Source organism: Rhamphochromis sp. 'chilingali' (assembly GCF_963969265.1).
Source record: "Rhamphochromis sp. 'chilingali' genome assembly, chromosome: 2".
Lineage (NCBI taxonomy): Eukaryota > Metazoa > Chordata > Actinopteri > Cichliformes > Cichlidae > Rhamphochromis > Rhamphochromis sp. 'chilingali'.
Window position 1 is genome coordinate 14,871,596 of NC_137930.1, and position 16,841 is coordinate 14,888,436.

The window sequence follows — 16,841 nt, forward strand, 5'->3', positions numbered from 1 at the left end:
TGTGTGTGAATGGGTGGATGACTGGATGTGTAAAGCGCTTTGGGGTCCTTAGGGACTAGTAAAGCGCTATACAAATACAGGCCATTTACCATTTTTACCATTTACAAATAAACTGTTCAAATTTTGATCAGACTTACAGTCTGCATTATCAGGAGCACTGGCAATTTGACTGACAGGTTGTTGCATTAGACCGTATGCAGGGTTTGTGCAGCCATTGCGATGTCCTTCACTGAAGTACCATTATGGGATGTCGAACTGAGTTTCTCCTTGCCAGTTTCAAAGTCATTAGCCACTGAGTAAGTCCTACATAATCATCCTTTCTGACTCTTAGAATTCCCATAACTTACAAAATGGACTTCGTGTCCTATTCAATGTGATCTTAAACCTGGAAATGACCCAATAAACCCAACAGAAACATGTTTACTGTGGTTACATACATAGCCAAAGAACCCAACAGCCTCTTGACTTGTACAAAACTGGATAACCCCACAGGTGTTGCCCCCTGGTGGATATTAAAAATAATGCAGGTGTAAGACTAGAAACGATGTCTCCTTATTTTTTTTTTAATACTGCCTATGTTGCTGACACAGGTGACTTTGGCAGCAAGCTGTCTTATCTTGTCTGCTAACCTGAATCGTGAACTTCCCTGGTCAGGTCTCGCACATATTTGTGCTACTGATACCTATTGGAGCATTTTAATGCAGGTATCTGACAAATAATACAGCTAGGTGTGCAAATGCACTATGCAAATTATGCCATAACAGCCATTACTCAAAACAGTAGGTCACAATGTCTTTTAAATACAGTACAGATGCATCACCAACTTCAGTTTAATTGTTAGCTATATTCAATAGCTCATGACTAACACCGTCAAGTCTGCTGTTTGGTGTCGATTGAGTACTGTACAGTTTTTTTGTTCCGTTTGTTTTTAAATGGCAAAGATGCCTGACAGAAAAGCAAGAAAAACAAAAGCCTGAAAATAAAATATAATTCTCTGAGTGCCAGCATTTATGTACAAATATTGTTTACAGCTCACTTGTCAGGTTTGAGGTCCCTGTGAACAATGCCATAGTTGTGTAGATACTCCAAAGCCAGTACTGTCTCTGCAAAGTACATCCTAGCCATGTCCACAGGTAGGGGACCCATGTTCTTCAGCAGGGTGGCACAGTCTCCTCCTGTAAAGAACAACACAAAGAAGACATTGTTCAAAGTAGACTGCTTTCAGCGGTCGCACTATGCACATAAAATAAAATAGAGTGCTGACCTTCAACATATTCCATAACCATGCACAGGTGCCTCCGTGTTTCAAAGGAGCAATACATGGACACAACAAAAGGGTTTTCAGCAAAGGTGAGGATATCCCTCTCCACAAAGGCCTGCTGTATCTGATTCCTTAACATCAGATTCTGCTTGTTGATCTTTTTCATGGCAAACCTCTGCTTAGTTTCCTTGTGCCGCACCAGATAAACAGCTCTGTGGAACAAAAAGTTTACCTATGAGCTGCACAAAGAATAGAAGAAAAACTGCAACAATAAGTGTGGTTTGATCACAGTATGGTTTTGTCAACTGCAAAACAAAGAAGAAACAAACAGCCTGTAACCAACCATCTATCAGCAGAGATTAGATCGTCCGATAGAGAAATGAGACGTCCTTACCCATAGGCACCGTTGCTGATGAGTTTTATCATTTCAAAGTCCAGCTCACAGGGTTTCCGCCGGGACCGCAAGGCCGTGCTGAAACTCTGAGACTGAGGACGAGAGCGAGATAAACGCTAAAACAAATCAAAGAGATAAAATCTGGATTTCACTGCTTCGCCTGCAGTAAAGATGAACTAGATCAATAATGTAATCAATGTCTAAGCACTTACAGAGTCATCTGTTTCTGGAGTTTCTGCAATTCCACTGTCACTGCTGGTCAGCTGAGCGATTTCTAGAAAAGAAACAGAGAAATAATCAGGAGCAAAGCTGCAGCGGGTTTGATGTGACAAAACTATGAATCTAACTTCATGAGAAACTGACACACAGGTTCTCAATTGCAGTTACTGAAACAAAGGCAGCCTAAATGAAATCAGGCCCTTTAAACAAAACAAAAACAGCAGACTTCAGCTTTTATTCACCTATTAGGTTTGAGGTGCTGACTTCAATATAAGCTGAATTGAGGACAAATGAGGCGGAAATCAAAACTGGCAACACAAATGCACATCTTACGCTCATTTTGAAAATCACCACCCCAGAACAACTGCTCATTAAAAACCACCTTGCATCTTTTTCAGTGCATGTTCGTCTGTGCAGCCATGGCAAAGTCCATGTGTGCTGTTTGTCTCGTCCCTGGAGAGCTTGTAAACACATTTTCAGTACTATTTAACATCTGTCCTTCCTCGTAGGTTTGCTTCCGGCACACGAGGTGCTGGGCAAACGAAACACGGGAGACACTCGGGGGAAATAAATGGAGAGACTGGCTGATGAGCCCGCCTGTGTAGATCTGTATAAGGTCTGTGGGGAGGCCATTCTTTTCTAATTAGTCATAATGAATGTTGCTGGTTACAGAGTCTGGAGAGACAGAGGGTCATTAGAAAGACGATCTGTTTGGTACAGGACATTCGTCAAGAGTATCTTTGTCTTTAACTTCCCTCCACAATTCAGTTCCAGCGTTCCTTTAGAGCAGGAGTGGGCCCATTCATTTTCAAAAGGGAACCATGAAAAAGGGACTGTTGTGGAGGGCTGCACCAAGAAGCTTATTTAATTCAACTCTGCTTTATTTATACAGAGCCAAATCACAACAGCAGTCACCTCAAAGTGCTCTTATGAAATGAATACTGAGCAGAACGGTGTTCAGCATATTGTTGTGCCCCTCCACAACAGTCCCAGTTTGTCATTTGGCCTCTTGGGAAAACAAACTGCCAAATCCTGCTTTACAGCCTTACCCTGACAAATTATCCTGTGCTCTCTTTACTCCTTTGCTCTCCTGATGTAATAATAGTATGATGATAATAATAATAATAAAAGGATATATTCTAATAATACAACTTTACTGCGGTTATACAGGATACTACATATCATAGTATGATCGATGATTGGAGATAACATTTAACATTACACTTAAACTTTTTCTGTTTTTTGTTTCTGACATTAAATGCAAAATAATCTGTTTTAATTAGGTGCTGTACTTACATTCTTTATGTAAATATATATTTACTCTATATTACATGTAGCATTTAAATGTATTAATGGTATTAGGAATAACAACAATGATGATGATGATGATGAAGTCCTTTGTGTACCTTCAAGAGGATCTCGTGTGAGTCCCAGCTGGCTGATGATGTAACGAGGGATGTCTGTTTTGATGCCCTGGCCTTCTTTAGCGTGTCCTTCAGCAGCTTCCAGAAGGTGGTAAAATTCCTCTGGGTCAAACTCCTGAAGAGACAGCAAAACACTTTCCTATATATTGCTATGAACAACTTTAAATAAACAAGTAAACAGTAAACAAATTCCTGATCTTGTAGTTTGAGATCAAGTAGGAGCTCTATTGAGTGAAGGAAAACATACTTATTTACGCTTTATTTTCAGCTTAGAGGAAGTAGAAGTTGAACTTTCACTTTTTAGATCGCCATGGCAAACTTATAAGCAAACAAGTTTCTCAAGCAGCCTGAGCAACATTATAATGTGAGGGAAAGGTTTCTCTAGGTATAGGTTAGTCCAGAATTTACTTTCTTTAGGCTTGTTGTGGTCTCTACTTTCTCCTTTGAGATATTTCTTTGGCTGCTAAATTACTCCGTGTTTGTCAGCTTGCCATCAGGTATGAGGTAGGTACTGTTCGGCTGAAGTAAGTCATAACAGCTTTAAATTTAATTCTGATTTTAGCCACTTTAACCTCTCTTTGATTCTGTAATACGACAGACACTTAGATGAATTGCAGAAAGTGTTACCTGAATAATGGAAACGTATAGAACTTTTATAGAATATTTTTTAGACTGATAGATTTGAGCTGCTGACTCCAGAGTCATTTGAAATAACCTTACATAGCAAAGAAACCAGATGTAGCAACACACACAATTATCAAACATTCAGACAAATTACCCATCCAGATGAAGTGCTCATTATGAACCATCTCCATCTTTTCTTGGGTTTTTTTTGTTAAATTATTTTGTGCATTTAAACAGTGGCAGTCACTTCATATAAAATATTCAAGACAAGCACCCATCAGCACATTTTAGACTTAGGCAGAAAAAAAATAAGGCCATAAACATACCAGACATTCCAGCAGCCGAGCAGGTCGGGCTATCACTATAAGGATCTTCTTTACCAGCTCTCTGATGAAGTTTACCTCCTCGCTTTCTGACCTCTCTGTGGACTACATCAACAGAAGAAGAAAACAAAATGTTTGCAGTGCAACTCTAATGTTACGGTAAAAACATGTCTTATTGCTGAACTGTCATGAGGAAACATCTACTTGATTTCTGCAGATGTTCTCACCTCTTGTACAAGCCTCTCCAGCTTGTCGGTGAGTTCACAGAAGTAGCTGGAGGTGATGAGTCCCAGCCGACTCTTTTCCAGGCAGTCGCGGGCCAGTTCAATTATCTGGTGATGGGCAAAGCCAAGCACGCCATCTGCCAAGGGGAGGACGGTCTCAGGAGAGTTGCTGCGGATGATCTCCTGAATCCTTTCCTCCATCTGAGCTGTGGCCTGCAGAAAGAAGCGACGGAGCAAGTTTGATAATGCAGATAATTTGTGGTCAAACAGAACTGTAAAGTCTTGTGGGTCCTCACTTTAGGAAACCGCTCCTTGTAGACGTGATTCATCATTATAATTTCGTGATCGTAACAGGACGGAGATCTTCCAGGGCTGAAAAAGGAAAAGAAAAAAACCTCTGAATAAAATCACTGGTTCAGTCCCACCAATGCCACATACATCTGAGAGAAAATATTCGCAGAAGTACATTAATACCTGAGACTGCGTGACCGGGGTCGCATTGCCGTCGCTCTGCGGCATTCATCCCCCGAGATACTCTCAGTGCAGAAGTGTTTGGAGAGGAAGTGCAGTTCATCAGGCGTAGGTTGGAAGGGCAGCTGATGCAGCTTCTCCTGTGATGAACAGGATGACTGGAAATGAAACAAATATACATTCAACATGAAAAGAAAAAGAAAAATAAATTTTCCTTAGTGGGGGGGGGAAAAAAAAAAAAAAAAAAAAAAAAAAATTGTTGTAGTGGGCTGTCTTTGTGGTTTCTTTTAAATGTTTTCCCCTGTAGATCTTCTGTCTGTGTGTTATATATGCGACTGCTGTTGGGAGACTGTTAGCTTAACCACTATAAGAAGTGAAAAAATGCTAACATAGGTTAAGACTGCGCATAACCAACAAATATGAGCGTATGAGACCGAAGTAACTGTTGTCAAGAAAGTAAGTAAGTAAGCATGTTTTATCAACGTAACTATCCTCAACAATCATGTGCACCATGGTCAACAACGCTGCTCTGAGAAATCACATAATGAAAAAGTAAACCTTTAAAACACTGAGCCATGTAATGCGCAAATTATTCAGCACTAATGGCAATAATAAAATAACACGTGGATTATAATATATTAAGGAAATCTGAGCCCAACCCTTGGCGCACACCAAAAGCCTTATTGTTTCTAATACAGGCTGACACACGCTGTATCTGCTGAAACTATGTGTGTGCCTTCCAAAGAGCATCTGAATAGCAGGAAAAGCACTAGGTGACCAAACGCCACACAAAACAAAAACATAGCATTAGTGCAGGTCATTTTCAGTCCCCCGGCACATTGTAATTCCTGTAAATGAGTGTTATTGTATACACACGTATTGTACAGTAGTCAAAGCTCGGCTTCCTGTACAGGATAATGCTGACATATGGGAACAGTTTAACATTTATACTCTTATAAATGTAAGAAAAACTAGACATAAAGGCTCTCCAAATGCAGTTCAGACATGTTGTCACTGAGCCACATGTAAAAACTTGAGTAAAGACTAAGAGAAAAAATTTCTGAAACTGTTTTACTTTGTTCTTTCTTGTGATTTACCCTCATCACCATAATGTTTTATCATTAGGAATTGCGGGGGATTGCCTCGTGCCTGTTTTACACAGGCAGCAATGATGACACAGCTTTATGACCGTTTTAAACATTTGAATCTTTTAAAATCTATTTAAACCGGGTCTGGCTCTAGGTTCAATTCTATGTCACACATATCTGTGATTCTGTTTATGAAATATTTACACTGACATCATGAGTGGGCGATGCTTACAGAGACAGTGGAGCTCGGTGTGTTGGTTCCATATCCAGAGGAGGGAAGGGAGGCCAGTGACCAGCGACGACCATCAGTCCTGCAACACAACACCAATGACAAACAGATGCACGCCATCAATGACAACATATGGGTTTAAATACATCAGCAAGTATGACGAATTTCTCTTGGGACAAAGACAAGTTCTTTTTCCAAACATGCTCATCTCCCCGAAGACACAAATTCTGGGTTTAAACATTTAAGATAATGTCTACATCTCCAATGATCCTAAGTTTGGAGATAAATGTTGAGCTTTCTCTTGTTAAAAAATAATCCTGTTAGTTACTTGACACTGTACAAAAAAGCAGAAAATACAGAAACAGAGTTTGTGAATGTAACTAAAACTATTGGTTAAAATGAAGTACAACAAAGGCTCAGAGTTAAAGGGGACATATTATACTCATTTCAGCTCTGCTTTGTTAGTGTGGCGCTCCAATAGAGTGGAGCGCCACCTCTGCATGATTTACAGTTTTAAGTAAATTATACTGCTCATATACATCTTGGCCTGCCGCCCCTTTGTTGACCAATTTGAAAGTCCACTTTCTTGTCACTGGCCAACACTTGGTGCTTGTGAGCAGCACCTCATCCTCTTGACAGCAAACATTAATTAAAAAACTGATCCACATTAATTAGAACCATGTGTCATCTTCTCTCTCTTCTCCTAACAACCATTTAAGACCAAGTAGATCGGCCTGGTACCCGAGCCAGCTGAGATGGAAAACGCCTACTAAAAAAATACCAAAAGTTACACAGCAAGTAAAAAGTTACTCCACTGTTGCCAAATGACTGTAGCGTCATCCTTGCAACACTGGCTATTTGTAAAAATATGGAAAAATAAGGACAACTCAAAAGAATGTTTTGGGAGAGAAAACACAGCTGGTTGCAAAGTAGGAAAAAACAAGTAGCATTCGATCTGACTTTTTGGCTCTCTGGGATTCTGTTTGCATTTGTTTACTTTGCCAAATTTTAGCCTTATTTAATATGTATATCTGGCACTTAGACTTAAGGTAAGAACATAATGTGTCCCCTTTACTGTGAGGCACACTAATGAAGGACATGTGAATGATAAAGTGTACTTCAGACAGATGTGGGGTAATAAATATTTCACAAAAAATCGAAGCCTAACACGAGTTTACCTGTCTGCTCTGTGGCAATGACTGTGGATAGAGAAATACAGAATTATAAGATATCGTGTTGACAAATGGTGTAAAATAAATGTTCCTGATGCTGAATTTGTAAGTATAAACAGACCTGAGCAGCTGAATATTTACACATATGCTGGCTTAGAAAAGACTTCTTTAATGACTCAATGACTTCACATCTGTTTTTAAAGAATTTGCATCTGTCTCACGATGAGCTTTACTTACTGATTTGTTTACGACGGGAAAAAAATAATTGGTCAGGTTACCTTCGTGCAAACGAGAAATGAGCAGAGGCACTAGGAGAGAAGTTTCTAGGACTGTCTTGTGGGCTTGTTCCTACAAGGGGGAAAAAGAGAAAAGAGGACACAGTGCTTTTATAGAGGGAAATGAAAAGCGAGCCAAAAAACATAAACAAGACAATACGGATGTCTGAAACAGAATTCCTTAAAAGATAAAAATGAATTGCAATACACAAAACTGTACGGAAAGTTAAGTCATCAGCATCGTTGCATCAGGTCTTGTTTGGAGTTTGGATGTTCTCCCTGTGTGTCTCTAGATTCCTTTTGGATACTCAAGCTTCCTCCCAGAGTCCAAAGACATACATATTGGGTTAACTGGTAATTCTAAATTTGTCATGTGTGTCGATGTGAAACCATCTGTCTCTCGGTGTAAGCTCCATTATGAACCAGTAACCTGGCTAGGATATACGCTACCGCTTACCCTATGACAGCTGGGAGTTTAATAAGAGTTCAATAAGTCGTTCAAAAATTAGGTGGATGACAGAAAGTTCAGTGAAAATAGATTAAGGCGCAAACAACCATTGCTTTCCTGATATCTATCAATGTTTAGATAATTTTATTGATTTTTCCAACACTCAAAATTCTGAGGACAGATGTTATAGCCACAAAAAAGAACATTTTCATTTTGAAGAAGCTGGACTGCTGATTCTTTAAAAAAAGTTGATATTTTTTCCTGTTGATGTGCTGAACCAGTTTCCAAACTAAATATTTAATCTCTAAATCAACATAAACAAATCTGTCAAATGTTGGAGAGTCTCAAAAGAAACCAAGACCGAGATGACTCCACACCACGTTGGTAGAAAAGAGATTATATGACTTAATCTCTTTTCTACCATTTAAAACACGCTTGCTCTGTCAAGCTGGAGGCTGTAAAAGCAGTATTTGTGGCAATACTGGATAAAATAGGGATACAGAGTTCATCACATTTGTCACGTATTTTATATTATTATTATTTTTTAAACAAAAGATATAATATCTATATTATCTATACATGTTTACACTGAGCTGAAAACATTGCATCATCTATTAATAATGCATTGTTCTCTGAGCTTAATGAATTAAAACTAATTCAGTGAGTGAGTCGCACAAAATGCTTTAGACAAAGTGAAATTTTAGTGAATTTAGAATTCCAACACTGTTATTTACTTTTAGAAAACATCTGAAAAAACAATATTATTCAATGTATGCAACTGTATATATGGGCTAAATGTATTCTCTTTTGTTTCCCCTCTCAGATTCTATAGCAGTCATTCACTCCCGTATTAAATTAATTAAATGTAAGTTAGTTAATATTGCCTTTAGAAGAGAGCTTTGTATACGACTCCTCATATGCACAAGTTCTTTTTCCTTTTTAAACTGGGTCTATAAATGTCTGCCTGCTTTAGAAAAAAAGAAACTAATTTGTAAATTATACGCATGACTTACTTGTTTTTATCATCTATATAATGTTAAAGAAAGGAGTTGCGTTTCTACACACATAATGTAGAAACAAAGCCATGGTGTCGTATTAATCAGACATAATAACATTCTTCACAAAGACAGGGACTAACTAGCTAATTAAACACAATGCGACCACCTCATGTGCTGACACACACGGGCCTTTTCCCTATCGAGGAACAACGATGGAGCCACTGAATAATAGAAAGCCATGAATGTTACATATTTAAGTGCTTTAATCACAGTTCCTTAAAGTACAGTTTAAAGTGGCTTTTTTTAATCAATATTCTGCAAAAGGAACAAAATATGGTCTGAGTTTTTCTTTTATGAACAAATTCATGATCATGAACAGAAATCTGTTCTCCTACACTTCACTAAATAGAAAAATATTACATTTCTGTAGAAACCAATCTTATTATTTAACATAACCAGGATATATGTCAATGCACTTAGCTATCTGACAGCACTGAAAAAGTGTTTTTCTTACCTTTTGAACTAATGCTACGTCTGAGCCACAGTGTTAAGTAATCCCAAAGCTGGATACTTTCATTAGCAGGAACACAGGTGCTTTCTGGGTCTGAATCCATCTTTAGAGCCTGGGCTTTCTCGTAAGCTTGAAATACAGACCAAACACTGAGACTCTGTTTTTCCTGACCAATGGCAGGAAATAAAACGCCCTATGGTAAATGAGGGCTGCCCCCCCCTCCCCAATCCTGTGCATTTCCTGTCTGCAGGCCACCACTTCCTCACACAAAATAATCACTGCATTTAATTTGCCACTGTGCTGTTAAACTGTTACCCAAACATGACAGGACAGACCTGACACAGACAATAAAGTGCGCAACATAAAAATCTGTATTTTTCAGTGTTTTATTTTATTTTTTTTAAGTAAAAGTTCTTCATCTTGGTTTAGAGTCAGTTAGCAGTACCCAGTGCTGATTAACCAGATTTTTCTGTATGAGGGTACCAGAAAGTGCATCCTGTGGATACAGATTATCTATTGGTGCACAGACTGTACTATGAACTTTCCTGTGTTGTTCTTCAACCTTTTTTTGTGCGTTACACAATAGACTGCATTCCTGTTGGAGAACATATTGTATTAATGGCTCCTCTTCTATGAACCCAGTGCATATGTTTCCAACAATGGGGCCGTTCCACAGCATTCATACATTAGGAGCCAGACATGCATTTACCTGTGAGAGATGAGAGAGGGGAATGGGGTCGTGGTAAACCTGAAGGCTGGCCACTTCCTATCAGGCTTTTTCTGTTGCTCGTTCTGCAGCTGTGAAACCACAGAGCCATATTAGTCAGGAAAAATCATGGCTGTAAAACTGACAAGACAGATGAAGCAGAAAATAGAGGTATAACATAAAAAAGGGTTATGGGTTATTTAAAAGATAACAGTGCATGCTTCAGAGCCTTAGGCAGGTAGTTTTGAAATGTAATCAACAAAATCCTGACCTCACCACTGACACGAGCATCTCGCTTTTGTTTGTTAGCTCGACTGATACATGGACTTCAGCATGAATATTGTGCTAGGATTGTTCAATCAATATGAGATGCACTATTCACTTGATACTACACAAAGAGCCTTTCATCACACCATCTTGGACACTGACATGAGAAGCAAGCTTTGTGAAACAGAACATGAACTCTTTATTTCACGAGAGGTCAGTGTGTTGACTCAGATTTTGAACTTCCACTTTGATTTGCCAACAAGGGGCTGACAGTGAGTAAATACCTAAGATAACTACTTATAATTAACTCTAATTGTTTGGAATTTAGCCGAGGAGAGCTGAGAGACACAGAGATGATGAAGGCTGCATGTTAGCGGTATTATACTGATTCTGAAACAAACTTACTGCAGACTTGCAGAATCCAGCATGTGAATAATTAAACACTGAATAGTAAAATTTACCTGTTACTAAATATTTTGAAATGCTTGAATATAAGCAAGAATCCAATAGCAATTAGAATCAATTCTTTGCCAGCTAAGAAGGCAAACCCCACAGCATGAAGCTTTGAAATTTTGATTTGATAAGTATAAATATGAAGAGCAGCCAAGAATAGTGAGCTAAGACAGGTCAGCAACAAACAACAAAAATTCTTTCTTGCAACGTTGAACATAGAACGATATGTATTGTGAAATAACTTTTTCTCGATAGAAAAATGTAACTATTGCGATAGGCCTCACCGCTCTTGTCAGAAGAAGAAGAAGAAGAAGAAGAGTCACGTCACGTGATTTTGTTACGTAAAGCACAAGTGCCAAGCCGCACATGTGTATCTGTTTGGGAAGCAGCCAGCTGCTGTGCCGCCCGGGTAATGGAGGAAATGAGTGTGCTGACTAGAGAAAAATCAACCGAGCGTGACCAAAGGTTACTGAAGAGAAAACAGATGATGGTTCCAACGCCGGAGAGATTGTCGAACGGAAGAGCCATAGAAGTTCCGTAGTGTGAAGGTATTTCGGCTATTTCAAGTCTGACAAAAAACAGAGTAGCGTGCAATGTAAATTGTGCCGAAAGCAAGTCTGGAAATACAATAAAGCGGTGCATGCTCAATCTCTGACTGGAAGCGCTAATTCGTCATTCGGCTTTTGTCAGACTAAAGTAACTGTTAAAACCGTTTGAAAAGCTCAGCTATACAACAAGGAGAGATTGAGAATTTCCTTTGAGTTCTCAGTTTATTGGATATTGACAAAAGTTAGTCAGTTTTGTCTGTTCTTCTGTAAAACAAACTAAGATTTATTTTTAGAATTAATATTTTGTTTCTAAGTGGAACTGAAACAGTCTGTTTCGTTTGTTCTATTTTGAAACTTAAACGCTTTAGCGGCTGCCTTTTGTGTAGTTTGCAATATTTGCCTTTATTTATCTGAAAAAGTCTCATGTTCCTTAAGTACATCTACCCTGTTGAACTTATTATGGGAAATAAATATTTAAATCAAAACAAGCTGCTGATTATTTCACATTTTACTTGTGAGCAACGGCACATTTAAATCTCACAAATATAGTTATTTGGCTTATATCGTGATATATATCATTATCGCCTGAAATGAAAAAACATATCGTGATATGAAAAAATCTTATATCGCCCAGCTCTAGTTGAACATATGTGATACTATCAGTTTTGTTCTGCAAAACATTTTCTCTTCTTAGTTCGAAACATGAGGAAATTGATCCAGGTCTGAAAGGGATATGTAGATGGTATACAAACCCTAAATGTCACCAATATTTTTGGAAAAAATATTCTTAAAACTGTCTTGAAAGTGTACCTGCAGACACCAAAGGTCTGACTTTACTATCAATCTACACATCCATTCCACTTATTCAAAAATAAATGTATTTGCCATGTATTTCTGCCATAAAGATCAATTACAAAGCCAAAGCTTGCCCTCAACATAATATACTCCACAGGGAGGCTACAGTCCTCGAGCCAACAGCCATTAAAATAAGAGACACCTTTAACAATAAAATCATCTTTCAGTCAACAAAAAGCAGGTTCTTTGCACAGCCTTCATAATATTTCCATATTTGTTGGTCATTTAATACAGGACTATGACTCATGAGGAGCCACTGTGACCAATACCATGTGACTCATAAAGGAAGGGCAGCTTTTAACCTTGAGGGAAAAATGAAATATTTCAGTATAAAAGTACCTTCACTGTTCAATGAAGTTCGTGCTGGGTTTATAATTTCAAATTAGAGGCTGTCAGTGGAAACACATAATGCCTGAAGAACATGAATTCACTTCAAGGTCAGACATTCAATGACACCCTGTTACATAACCTCCTCAGAGATGTGAACCATTTCCAACTGAATTTTCAAATGTTATTTCATATTTTCCTACAAACACATTTCTCCTCCATTTTTTTCTTTACTGAAGGAGAGAAAATGTTTTGAGGGAGAAATAAGACAACTGGCATGGAAATGTTGTGAAGTACTTTGCTGCAGTAGAGGAAACAGCCATACATGTTGGAGCTACAGAGAGAAGTCAGTGTCATCCTGTGTGTTGCAGTGAATGCACAGATTGATCAAATTGCAATGGCGTGGTGCAGCGTGAGCAGGCGTCCCTCATGATTACGTTAACACCGCTGCAGACCCACTCAAAGAGGTGCCACTGCAGAGCTCTCAATGTCACACCGGCAACAGCAAAGAGAAACAAGAAACTTTTATCACAGCTGATGTGCTGCAATAAGCTCTCAATGCTCTGTCCTCTCAAAAGACACGATTTCAGAAACACTGCTAAGGATGATACGGCCATATTTATACCTTATAACAAAATGTAATGTGGCTTAGAAATGCTGTCCAGCAGCAACATAGTCCTGTACTGGAAGGTGTTTTTTTTTTTTTTTTTAAGTGTGAGTGATTTTTGCAGCCCAAAAAGTGACAATTACAAAACTCCACTACGACTTGAGAGCAACGCTGTAAATGTTAAATTATAGTACTGGGAGCTAGATTTACCAACAATAAACTGTCATTTAGTCTTCACTATCAGGCTCTCACAACTGCTTGGTTACAATTACACCATTACAGTTACCATGTACTGTAAAGTTCCTACAAAAATCTGTATAAATGACTAATGTATCAAAGCATTGTAGATTTATAAAACCAATCCACATGGTTATGGGAATGCTTCTGTATTCAACATTTAACAGCCACTGAAGATGCACACAGACTGCAGGTGATTAACTGCAGTCCAAATGTTGGTTACTGCTATCTAAACAATGCTGTCACTCAAACAAACACTGGAAACTACGCCACACATCCACAGAAATTGTAATCTAACTGTACAGCTACAATAAACACAACAAATCACCACTAAATTCATTCCAGCATTTATAGTCCCATTAATCTTTTTGTGCTCACTTTGCAGATGCCTCCTGAGGTTGCTACAATATCTTCCACTAACTTTACATTTCTTTAAAGAGGCTCAGTGCTAAATGAAGTAGTTGGACTTGATGGGACATGATTTTCCCAGATTAACTTTGGGCAGACTTAAGCAACTGAAAGAAAAAGTACTGAAAGAACGCACAGGAGCCTTCTTCCTTTAAAGAAATAAACATTTAAAGCACTCAAACTGATATATACTTAAAAATAACTAATTTATGTGTCTTCCACAATGCTCAGGTGCTGCTCGGTAGTTACCAAACAACATCTGAATATATCAGGCACAAGTTTATGGGCACAAATTAGATGCCATGTTAAAATAATATGTTGCTTTTATCAAGGTGAATAAAAGGTACAAAGGTCATTGTGGGTAGGTGGCTGGTAAGAAACACGGTGACATCATAGTATCAGATGTAGATAAGAACCTTCAGTTGTACCTGTGGGTGTATCACAGTAAGATTGGTGCACAAAGGGTCACTCTTTTTAAAGCCATCTGTTATAGTCACAATCTAAGTTAATAATATTCATTTATTTCAATTTAAAAGCATAGCAGTTTTGGCTACAGTGTTTCTATTTTAATAATGCTGTTGTAGCCACATTAACCAACATTTTGCTACATTGTAGCACTGACTTCATTGCCAATTGAATTAACCAGACCTGGCAAGATATCGTTATTACAATGTTAACATATTTTCTCTCTTTTCAAGTGCAAAAAAACAGTCAGCTACATAGTTACATTAATATGCTTGCTCACTCACATGCTTGGATACAGTTTTACATTTTATTGACACCACAGAAACACCACAGGTAGCAGTTTTTACCTGAATATAACAGCCATCATAGTTTCAATGTCTATTCATATGTTGTGCTGGTAGGGAATGATGTGTCATAAAAGTGGTTTCTGTTTTGGTTTGTTTTTTTTCTTCCTCCAGCTAACTGGCTTCCATCCTGTTGTTTACAATACTTTCAGCACTGTTAGCACATTTAGCAGAGTAGCATCAAAGCTGAAATCATAGATGCAGGGGCATGCAGCAACCTCACAGGAAGTTGTTTAAAATAGCGCTGCAAATGTTCTTTTTTTCCCCCCCTTTTGGATATCCAATGAAGCACCAATGTATACGCAATTTATTTCAACTTCAATATTATGTGCCTCGTAAAACACAGATGTTCCAAATGTAATAGTTTTCTATCGCAGCGGAAAACACGTTCAATTAAAGCGACCCCTCTAAAAGAATTTCCCCGGTTTCATAAACTCATATGGAGGATAACATGAACCAAAGTCAGAGCCGATGTATTGACAATTTTGAATGCCCTTTGGCCAACTTTCTTCTTCACCTTTTAAAGCCCAGGAAACACCTGCTCTGACAAAAAACAGGAAACAAAGCAGTGTAGCATCATAAGCTGCTTGTAGCTTCTTGTAGTTATATTGCTACCCCACTGGCACTCAAAAATCCAAGTTTATCTCCCTACATCAGAAGGGAAATCCGATTTTGACTGAAATCCCAGTCATCCTTGTTTACTCTGGTTTCTAGAGCGAATCATGACTGTGGACATGTTCCATTAATCATTTATCATGATGGGGACTGAGTGAATAATATCTGGTACACAGGTTCTCGTAGAGGATCAAATTTAATGACATCTATTTATACCCTCTACGAGCATTCAGCCAAGTGAATGCCACACTGTCGCCCAATCAAGCTTCTTGTTGTTTCACCTTCACATTGCCCACCCCAGTGTTTGTACCTTCATGACTCCTGACTGCCACTCATTGAGAGATTTAAACAACTGCTCCTGGATTACTTCACAAAAAGACTTCCACAATTTGTGACAGCATGCAGTTCATCTTCATCACATTTGATGTTAAGCTGAGCTTTGGTAGAAGCCCCTCTGTGGCCACAGTGAGGGGGGGAAATCATGTTGGTATAGTGAAGCTTTAAAGGGGGGGATAAAGAAGCCCTGGGCAAAGATGATAGTGAGAAAGTAGGCCAGTATTTATGCTGTACTGCAGATGTGTGAGATTCCTGGAATGGATCCATAACTATTTGAAAAGTCTCAGTATTATGCAAACTTGTCCGGATCAGCAAACCATTGTTGGATTACGCACAAGCACTACTACAAATTTCTCTTTTAAACCACTAAAAATACTTTCCAAGGGTGCTCATAAAATGAATTCACAGCAGAGCTCATTTTATTTTTACCTTACTTTTAAGACTCCTTTTACAGTAACCTACATTACTCAAACACACAGTAGTTTCAATCTGTCAGAAGCAATTTCTTAGAATTCAGCTTGGTTACTTATTCGGGACACAGGAAGAGGCAAAAATAGATAAAGCCCTTTGATTTCCTTAGATTCCAGATAAATCTGAAATGTCTCATCCTGACCCATGTCAACAAAAAGCCATGTTTAATCTTTTTAACTTCCGCGAGTTTTGCTCCCCTGTCACAGCTGTCAGGTGAGCTGACAAAGCGCAATGACACAAATTGCAACTCTGTGCTGACAAACCCAAATTCAAAGTCAGACATACGACACACACCACTCTATTAATAGTATTTAAATACTTGCTGCTTGGGTAAAAAGCCTAGCTGCTCATTTTTGAAGGCAGCTGTTTCCTTTAAACTAATCCCAGTTGTATCTGCACCTTTTTTAAAAAAATATATTTTCACATTTGGTTTATGACATAATTTACTTTGTACCTCATGTCAATTTGGCATAAATTAAATATTACAGAAAACAGCTTACTTTATCCTCCTTCCCTTTTTTCCTCATTACCAATGCTATAA

General features: G+C 38.4%; 1 protein-coding gene across 11 annotated transcripts in view; it reads right to left on the reverse strand.

The window, feature by feature from the left end:
- Positions 1–16,841, reverse strand: part of mast4 (microtubule associated serine/threonine kinase family member 4) — a 101,456-nt gene that overhangs the window by 18,736 nt on the left and 65,879 nt on the right. For 6 of the 11 annotated variants that reach the window (XM_080868083.1, XM_080868084.1, XM_080868077.1 and 3 more), the window contains 13 exons: positions 10,371–10,459; positions 7,708–7,777; positions 7,436–7,456; positions 6,261–6,339; positions 4,944–5,098; positions 4,766–4,841; positions 4,473–4,682; positions 4,249–4,350; positions 3,281–3,413; positions 1,868–1,929; positions 1,656–1,747; positions 1,265–1,473; positions 1,037–1,175 (listed from right to left, as the gene is read on the reverse strand). In XM_080868083.1, the coding sequence (XP_080724209.1) occupies positions 1,037–1,175; positions 1,265–1,473; positions 1,656–1,747; positions 1,868–1,929; positions 3,281–3,413; positions 4,249–4,350; positions 4,473–4,682; positions 4,766–4,841; positions 4,944–5,098; positions 6,261–6,339; positions 7,436–7,456; positions 7,708–7,777; positions 10,371–10,459 (1,437 nt within the window). The remainder of the gene's footprint in view (positions 1–1,036; positions 1,176–1,264; positions 1,474–1,655; positions 1,748–1,867; positions 1,930–3,280; positions 3,414–4,248; positions 4,351–4,472; positions 4,683–4,765; positions 4,842–4,943; positions 5,099–6,260; positions 6,340–7,435; positions 7,457–7,707; positions 7,778–10,370; positions 10,460–16,841) is intronic. The other 5 variants (XM_080868085.1, XM_080868081.1, XM_080868079.1 and 2 more) reach the window with 3 other exon arrangements.